The sequence below is a fragment of the Neophocaena asiaeorientalis genome, unplaced genomic scaffold (genome assembly GCF_003031525.2).
Source record: "Neophocaena asiaeorientalis asiaeorientalis breed wild unplaced genomic scaffold, Neophocaena_asiaeorientalis_V1.1 scaffold43, whole genome shotgun sequence".
In the NCBI taxonomy this organism is placed as follows: Eukaryota; Metazoa; Chordata; class Mammalia; order Artiodactyla; family Phocoenidae; genus Neophocaena; species Neophocaena asiaeorientalis.
Window position 1 is genome coordinate 10,283,503 of NW_020173674.1, and position 9,662 is coordinate 10,293,164.

At 48.3% G+C, this 9,662-nt stretch overlaps 1 protein-coding gene across 1 annotated transcript in view; it reads left to right on the plus strand.

Moving 5' to 3' along the window:
- Nucleotides 1-4,208, plus strand: part of PRPF19 (pre-mRNA processing factor 19) — a 15,075-nt gene extending 10,867 nt beyond the window's left edge. Inside the window, exons 17-18 of the mRNA XM_024748527.1 lie at nucleotides 3,464-3,526; nucleotides 4,186-4,208. Coding sequence (XP_024604295.1) covers nucleotides 3,464-3,526; nucleotides 4,186-4,208 — 86 coding nt within the window. The remainder of the gene's footprint in view (nucleotides 1-3,463; nucleotides 3,527-4,185) is intronic.
- Nucleotides 4,209-9,662: the final 5,454 nt, after the last annotated feature.

Consider the following 9,662-nt stretch of genomic DNA (forward strand, 5'->3'; position numbering starts at 1 on the left):
GCAGCGGGCTGAGAGCCGCGGTGGCATGGACCACCCTCATCCGTGCAGCCTCCGGGCCCGCTGGGAGCAGCCGTGGGGCAGAGTCGGGGTGAGGCTGAGCCACGGGAACTGTGAAGGGGCTGGGCCAAGGGCTCAGGCAGGTTTTTGTAAGCAGCGATCTAGTTTTCATTAAAAAAAGAAAACACCAAACACAGCCACCTTCCTCTGTGTGTCTGTAGCAGGGAAAGTCAAGGGGAGGGGCACCAAGTAGGACTCTGACCACCAGGATGCCCGTCGTTCTTTTTTTTTTTTTAATTGCACAACAGAAATAAAAAAGAAAACAAAAAGAAGCCTACAAGCCACTTGCCGGAATGACTCTTCCCGTCCCTGCAGGCCTTGACTTTGTGTTCATAGGGTCTCATGTCACTTGCCTCATGAGGTTGGCTCCCACGCGAACCTGGAAGGGAGGGGGAAGGGCTGAGGGGCTGCCGGCACGCCTGGAGGGATTCCTCAGTTGTTTAGTCCGAGGTGACAGAACATCTGTCCCAGACTAGCTTGAATCAGAAGGTTTCTGTAACTCTGGTGTTTGAATATTTGAAATAGAACTGGTCCCGGGGAGACAGCCAGCAAACAATAAATAAGCAAAAGGTCAGCGAATGCCCTATTTAATTAGGGAAATGAGGGTGGTCAGTGCGGCTGCTTTGGGTGGTCAGGGACGGCCTCTTGCAGATGACACTTAAGTTGAAGCCTGATTGACGGGAGCTAAAGGGGAGGTGGAGTGTTGCAGACTGAGGGGAGGTCCTAAGGCTGGAATGGAATGGTCAAGGTGCGTGGAGCAGGGGAAGGAGGCCAGTGTGGCCGGAGTGTGGCACCACGGGGTGTGGCCCCGGGAGATCATCAGTACCCTTGAGAAGAGCGGTCCCAGTAGAGCGTTGGGGCGAGAGAAGTGAGAAAGTGGGAGGCAGTGATTGTAGGTAAGGAATCGTGCCAGGGAGGGGAGCCAAGAAATGGGGTGTCCCCTTGGGGTGGCGGTGGGGTCAAAGCATAGCAGTCCATGTTGACACAGCAGAGCCTTCTGCGTGTGCTTCGCTGGGTCCGTGCCGTGTGGCCACGTCGGATCGGGCGTGCCGTGTCTTCTAGGAGGGTCAGAATGCCTCTTAGCTAGTAAAACCCTTGAAACTCCTGCAGCAAAGAAACCATTTAACTTTTTGACCCAGTTTCCTCATAAATACTTGACAAGGAGAGCCTCTGTGTATGTGTGTGTAACCCCTGTGTCCATGGAACTCGCCTTTTGGAAAACATCCCAGAGTTTTAGCTGTTTTTAAACAGTGTGCAGTGAGCATCTTGAAGTATGCAGCCTTTTGCTAACTTAGGTTAGTTCTTACAGGTAACTTTCCAAGAGTGGAGTGGTAAGGCAGCGTTTGGAAGTTTTCCCACATTTGCCAACCAAAGTAGTACCAATTTGAAGGTGTGGCTCGGTGTGTGACGATAGGAATTTTATGTATCCTCAGCCAATTTGGGGTATTTCTTGTGATTTGAAAAGAGTATGGTTCTTCAGAAAAGACCCAACATGTAGTTCTGAAGCAGGACCAAAAAGAAGGGAAACTGCTGAGTGAAAGATGGACCTGTAGAGCTGTCCGCTGTTGTTTGCAGGTGGTGGAGCAGCGTCATTCAAGGTGGGGGTGGCTGAGGACCCTGGGGGTGTCCTGGGGCCAGCACAGCACCAAACCATCTAATGGTTTCTGGCTAGATACTAAGATGCATTCTTAAGGTTTGCCTTCGTTTCCAGAAAAACTGGAAACTGCGGGACATACGGACAGAGGTTCTTGGGGGACCTGTGGGTTGGAAAGGGCACCGTGGTCTCCCTCAGATTGTGTGAAGCGTGTGTTGTATCCATGCAAATGTGCACTGGGGGGCGGGGCTTAGAGTATATCTCAGAGGGACTATAGTCCCGCCCCCACCCCCAGTCAGTTCCAGACCACTGCCCTAGAAGGACTGGTATGTGGATCGTAAGGCTCTGAAGTGCTTTCATCTCTCCTGCCCTCTTTCCACTCACGGGCAGAAGGGCTGTGTGCCAGACACTACATACATTTTCTCATTTCATGCTTGCAACAACCTTGCCTTTAGCTGTCCAGCAACTGGGCAGCTTCCTGCACCCCCACGGGGCTTCATGTCCCTTTGCAGTCCAGGGTGGGAGATAGGCTCTGGGACTCTGGGGACAGACTCTGGGTTTTGAATCCCAGCTCTGGCGCCTAGTAGTGAGGGGCCTCGGTCAGGTGATTTAACTCCCGTCTGCTCAGTGCCTTCATCTGGAAGACGGGGGTAGTGCACTTATTAGGGACGTTGAAAGGCGTAAGCAGGTTAGTGTGTGAGCAGTGCTTAGGGCAGTGATGGACGTGACGAACGCCGTACACATTTTAACGGCTGCTGCTGCTACTTTTACTTCTACCGCGACACTGTTTGCTCTCCCCAGGGTCCCTGCCCTGCCAGGTGAGTGCCCTCACTCAGCCCGGGTTCATGCCTCTGGCATAGTTCTAACCACGTTACCTTAGAGGTGTTTATGCATTTGTCTCTCATAACTAGGTTTTAATCTCCCGAGGGCAGGACCGTGTACTCATTGCTGGCATTCAATTCACCGCTGCTGAGGGGCAGACAGATTCAAACCTGGAGCTCAGACCAGAGCCCAGGCTCTGTCTCTCTGCAGAAACAAAAGGCGGGGGTGGGGAGGGGTGGGAGGGGGGAATGGATGACAGACTTCGTTATTTCAGCCAGAATGGAATGGAGAGCTGTCATCCCTGCCACGTCTCCCCAGATCTCAGCTCAGCTGTCTTGCAGGTGAACCTTTTGGAAGTAGGGCTCAGTTGGTAGATTCTAAAGGGCTCACCTATTCCGGTCCGTTATTAGGCTCATGAAGTTTTGTAATTAATACTTACTGCATCCTACATGAGCTTGACCCCTTTGACGATCCATTCCTGGATCGTTCATGCCCGAGGACCCAGTCCCCAGACCCACCCTTGTCCCGTCCACTGTTGAAGCTTGCTTGGCCTTGGAGCACTGACCAAGGCGGCCACCTGGGGGCACTGTAGTTACACTAGTCTCCCCAGTAACACTGGCCCCAGGACCGAGCTGTCAGCACCACGGCCGGGCCCTGTTTTCCCCATTCCACAGACTGGAAACCATAAGTAGTAGAGCTGGGATTTTAAGCTGTCCGGCTACAGAGACAGCTGACTCCTCCATCATCAGCTGAGACAGAAGCGGGCAATTCCACGGTGTTCCAGGATGTAGTGCTATGGTTAGGCGTGGGCTCTGGAGTCAGAAGCCAGGTTTGAATCCCAGAGCTGCAGCTCTCTATGACTTATGTGTTTGTGTCTCAGCTTCTGCACCTGTAAAACTGAGTTAATGGTGCCTACTGCACAGGGCTGTTGTGTGCAGAGCATGGGAAGCACTCCATAGCTGGCTGCTTTTTCCCTGCTCCTGTCTGCAGTGGCATCCACTGACACTGCTGGGGTCCTGGTGGCCCTTGACCCTCCACGCCTGCGTTATAAAGGTGAGGGCCGACGTGGCCTTCTTCCTTCATAAATCTTACGTTTACAAGGCTCTGATAACACGAACTGGAACGTGATTAGGCAGAGAGGTGGGAGCACACAGGTGATACAACCGTGGGGCTGTAGAGTTCTCATAGAGGTGCCAATGCAGAGGACGGGGTGCAGCTGTTATGAAAGGTAAATCTGGGGAGAGGCGACATAGGCACATTTTGGAGAAGTAAAAATTCACTAGGTGGACCTAGGGTAGGCGTGGCTTGTGGAAGGAGAGGCTCTGGCAGCCCCACTGCCTTGCTGAAGTGAGGAGGGAGGAGAGAGCCAGAAGGGGAAGACGGACAGCGTGGAGGGTGGAGGGCAGGAATGGTGGAATAACGCCCAGCAGGTCGTCGTAAGGCAGGTTGGGAGGTGGCTGGTTTCAAAACAGCAGCGTGAAGTCTAAGATCTCATCTGAAGTTTTTCAGAATTTGGAACAGGTCTTTAACCAACATTTTAGAAGTTTTTTCGTTTTTTATTTTGATACATTCATTCAGAAGTGTCTAAAACATATCTTTTCAGTTTAAAGGATAATAACCACCCTTGTATCCACCACTCAGCTTAGGAAAGACAGCACTGGGGGCCCTCTGTGTGCCCTTCCAGGAATGCATCCCTCTTTCTCCCCCCACAGAGGAAACTGCTACCCTGAAATAGGGGTTCATTATTCCTTTGCTTCTATAATTTTGTCACTATATATTGTTCTTTTTTTTTTTTGCGGTACACGGGCCTCTCACTGTCGTGGCCTCTCCCGTTGCGGAGCACAGGCTCCGGACGCGCAGGCTCAGCGGCCAAGGCTCACGGGCCCAACCGCTCCGCGGCATGTGGGATCTTCCCGGACCGGGGCACGAACCCGTGTCCCCTGCATCGGCAGGCGGACTCTCAACCGCTGCGCCACCAGGGAAGCCCACTGTATATTTTTCTTCCTTTTTATCTTTGGACTTTGTATAAATGTAATCATTCAACTTGCTTTCTTTGACTTCACTTGCTCAGCATTGTTCCTGAGACTTAGCTGTGTTGATACACATAGCTGTAGTTCTTCACTGTCGTGCCAACAAGGGCAAATGGCCAAACAGAACTCCCCCTAGGTTGCTGGAACAGCACTCACCAGAGACAGGGGGCAGCTGTACAGATGTGCAGGTCCCACACGGCGCATTCATCCTGGGCAGGGCGCTCTGGCGGATGATTCCCACCCTCAGGCTAAGGTACTTTTGAGCTGCCCGATTGGGAAGCACAGCTTCTCCTTTGTTGTCCTCAGGGGAAGGGAGACAGTAACAGTACGATGTAGCAGAACCTTGCTTCAGGCCCTAACCTGCCAGCTCCATGTTTTGTGGTGGGTGGGTGGCAGGGTGTTTGTACCAGCTCTTTCCCTTGACGGGATCCTGGGTCTAGGGTCCAAAGGATGCCGTTGCAGCTGTTTGATGTGGCTCGTGGGCAGCAGGACTCACTGCATTGCATTCATGGTTGGAGAAGCACCAGCCCCTCCTCTGACATAATTCAGGGGCTGGGGTCCAAGCTTTGTAATTGATCAGCGCCTTAGGCACTTGGCAGTGGCTGGATTCCATGGAGCCTTATAAGAGGCCTCCTTTTCTGGGAGGCCAGCCTGCAAGGGATAAACTTGGACAGGTTAACCCTTACTTCTCATTCACTGTAGAATCCCATTATAGGGATACCCCACACTGCACGTATATGTCCTATGGTGGGTAATGGATATATGGGTTTCCAATATGTCCTATTGTGGGTAATGGATATATGGGTTTCCAATATGTCCTATTGTGGGTAATGGATATATGGGTTTCCAATATGTCCTATTGTGGGTAATGGATATATGGGTTTCCAATTTTTTTGCGATTATAAACAGTGTTTCTGTGAACATTCTGGTACAAGGGTTTTTCCTAGGATATTAACCTAGGAGAGGATTTATTATATAGATCATATTATAGGTAATGACAAACTTTTTAAAAATGTATTTTATTCAAGTATTGATTTACAATGTGTTAACTTCTGTACAGCGAAATAATTCAGTTATACATATATATTCTTTTTCATATTCTTCTCCATTATGGTTTATTATAGGATATTGAATAGAGCTCTCTGTGCTATACAGTAGGACCTTGTTGTTTATCCATCCTGTATATAATAGTTTGCATCTGCTAATCCCAAACTCCCAGTCCATCCCTTCCCCACCCTCCCTCCCTCTTGGCAACCATAAGTCTGTTTTCTAATGACAAATTATTTTTCAACATGGTTGTACCAGTTTACACTCTGATTAGCAATGGATGAGTGTACCTGTCTCCATACCCTTGCCAACCCTTAATATTTTCTGATTTTTAAATTTTTGCTCATCTGGGGGTTATATTATAGTATCTTGAAGTTTATTTTCACATCCATGATTACTAATAAGGTTGAGCATCTTTTTATCCACTTACAGGCCATTTGAGTTTATCTTTTGCGAAAGCCCTGTTTGTGCCTTTGCCTATGTTCCTATTTGGGTTGTCTTTTTCCTTTTGATTTGTGGCAATTTTAAAAAGCATATATAGTTTGGATAGTAATCCCTTATTGTGTTGCAGCTATCTTCCCAGTCGGAGCCTTGTCTTTTCGCTCTTTTTTTTTTTTTTTTTTCCCAGTACGTGGGCCTCTCACTGTTGCGGCCTCTCCCGTTGCGGAGCACAGGCTCCGGACGCGCAGGCTCAGTGGCCATGGCTCATGGGCCCAGCCGCTCCGCGGCATGTGGGATCCTCCCGGACCGGGGCATGAACCCGTGTTCCCTGCATCGGCAGGCGGACTCTTAACCACTGCGCCACCAGGGAAGCCCCTTTTCACTCTTTTTTATGGTGTCTTGTGATTTGGGGTTTGTGAAATGCTCATTTTATCTGTGACTTTGAGAATTCTTTGAGACTTTGGCTGAAATCATGTCTTCTTTTTTCAGTCAGGGTTTGCATTTGCTTCTGCTTGAGCCCAGACCACTTTAATTCTCACCCTGGGATCACTTTAAATTAAATTCAGCCCTTGAGGTTTTCTCCAAACTGAACTTTCAAGAGTCCTCACCCCTGCCCTAGACTAAGAATCTGGACTAGAGAAGAGGGAATTGTACTCTTAATCCTCAGGGTAGATTTTTTTTTTTCATCCATCCAGCACCATAGTCAAGATAGGCAAGATCCCTTGCTGCCCGCTTCCATGCGGTGGTTTGTTTCTCCTTCACTCTGGCCTGAAGATGAAGCCCCCTGAGTCCCAGCTTGGACAGAGGCCTACACTAGGCTCCCCATCTCTGGCAGCCTCTGGGCTGATCTGTAGTTCCCTGTGCTCATCAAAGCAGAATGTCAAGACCTCCAGGCTTCTGCAGAAATCCCAGAATAGCAGCTGGGCTCACTTCCCAGAATTTTTGTTTTTACTTTATTTTTGGCCTCTGTGCATGCTTTTTTTTTTTTTTTTTTTTAATATTAGCTCAGCAATGTTTTAAACATGTTTTTAAAAACACACACACATAAATAATCTGGGATTTTAGTTGTTTGCTTCTGAAAGTTGACCTGGGTATCTGGTCTTCCTACTGCTGGAACAGAGTGGTACTTTTTCTTTTTAAAATTTATTTTATTTATATTTATTTTTGGCTGCGTTGGGTCTACGTTGCTGCGTGCAGGCTTTCTCTAGTTGCAGCGAGCGGGGGCTACTCTTCATTGTGGTATGCGGGCTTCTCATTGCCGTGGCCTCTCTTGTTGTAGAGCACGGGCTCTAGGCGCACGGGCTTCAGTAGTTGTGGCGCATGGGCTCACTAGTTGTGGCTCACAGGCTGTAGAGCGCAGGCTCCATAGTTGTGGCGCACAGGCTTAGTTGCTCCGCAGCATGTGCGATCTTCCCGGACCAGGGCTCGAACCCGGGTCCCCTGCACTGGCAGGCGGATTCTTAACCACTGAGCCACCAGGGAAGCCCCAGAGTGGCACTTTTATGTAAAACACCCTTACAGAAATGTCTGGGCATGGAGTCACTTTACAGAGTTGAATTTTGCTTAAGTTGAAGAAACAGGCTGTGAAGTATTCTTTTTATTTAAGGCAAAGCGCCATGATCTCAGTGTAAAGATGAGGGAGCCAGGGGTAGATGGAGAGGGTGGAGATCCCCCTTGGGTATCCCCTAGCTGCAGTCACGGCCCCTGGCCCTCTCCCCAAAAGGCAGGAAGAGAGAAAACCTGACAGGCGCCGAGCAGCTCTGCTTCCTGCCGCAAGTCAGCAAAAATGGTTTGTTAATTATCCCCATCAAGTCTGACTCAACTGTTCTCAAGGCTCAGGTGCCTTCTTATACCAGGAGGTGGTTTCAGGTGAGGGAAGAAGTTTTAAACTGGGCAAATTTGGACTGGATTTTGATATCCAGGAAAGTCAAAACTTAGATCGCTTCCCTCCAGGGAAAGCACAGGGAACTTAGCGCTGCAAGGACCTTCATTGTTCACATACTTTGTACATTTGTTTCTGTAAACAGGACCCTTTGACGTGGAACTGTTGACAGAAATCTATGTACAATGGAAATAGCGTTTGCCGAAGTTACCTATCAAAATCATGAGCCTGTATACACGCAACAGCAGGAGAAAAACACCTGCATTAACTTTTTACAAAAAGTGAATGGATACTTTTATGAGTATATAGGGTAGGGAAGGTCTTTGCTACATTTAAAGATAAAAATAGGACGGAAATAATATTCATCATTACATAATCCTTTCAAACAGCAGGATGGAAGGACCCCATGAAGAAAAACCAATGGCCAACTCAGTGGGAAACTTGAAACATGAGGATATCCACCCCTTGACTTGTGAAAGCTCTTTACAGACAAGGAAACAAACTCAGGAGGATAGATAAGAGACACAAAGAGGCGATTTATAAGATATAATCGGCTGTAAAGATGCTTGGCGTCTAATCAAAGAGGTCCATGTTAAATCAGCAATGCTGTTTACCCAATGATGCTCCGATAGGCAAAGCCGTAGAACGCTACTGACCTGTGGTGGCAAGAGTGTGGGGAACAGGCACCCGTACGTTCCCAGAGCCCTACGGTCAAGAGGGATGTAGCTTTCAACCCAGCAGTTCTAAGAATTTCTTCTGAGAAAATGGTAGACGAAGAATTACACGCTTACATAATTGTATTCGAAGGTCAGGAAGTTCCCTGGTGGTCTAGTGGTTAGGATTCGCTGCTTTCACTGCCGTGGCCCAGGTTCAATGCCTGGTCAGGGAACTAAGATCCTGCAAGCTATGTGGCCTGGTCAAAAATTTTTTTAAAACTTGTTTTTAATTTAAAAAAAATTGTTTTTAAAAAAGGAGATCCAATATATAGTTCAACCGTGATACGAAGGAGAATGCAGCTGTTACAAGTAATAGGTAAGGACACAAGATGTCTACCTTCGCATGAAAAAGAAAGTTAAAGAGAAAAGTTGGTTACGTAATGTGATTCCAGTTGGCATCTATAGACTCATGCTTGGTTTAAACACAGCATCGATGCCGTTCCCAGAACCACCCTTCCGTGCTGTTTAAACGCTCACAATGAGCTTGTGCAGTGAAGGCAATGGTAAGAAGAGTTGGCCCTGGATGGAGCTGAATCCCTGACCCCTCAGAGCCTGTCAGCCTGGCTCCTCCAAATAACATCCAAGCTGAGAATCCTCACTTATTTCACACTAACCCTGAAAAGTATATCCCGTAGACCCTGTACAAGCCAGGAGGCTGGACAGAACAAGTCATCCCTAGTCACAGATGGGGAAACAGTCCCAGCTAAGGGGAGTTCCTTAACTAACTTCCATAGCAAGTGTCTGGATCTTCCTGCCTAAGTGCTCTATTCTGCTAGAAGAGCCTAAGGCAGCTGCTTCCCCTAGCCCTTCCTCATCCTGAGCTATAAGCTTGTCCTCATATGGGGAAGAAAAAAAAAAATTTAGGTAAGCATTAGTTTTGGGGCAGGAGGAAGAGAAATTCTGGTAGTTAATCGTACTCAGTAAATGTTGGCTGTTATGTACTATTCTAAGGATTCTTGTCTATTAATTCATTTTATCCAACACCCCTATGGGGATAGGTATTATTCCCATTTTACAGATGAGGAAACCGAGGCCCAGAAGAGTTCAATAACTCAATATCACACAGCTAGTAA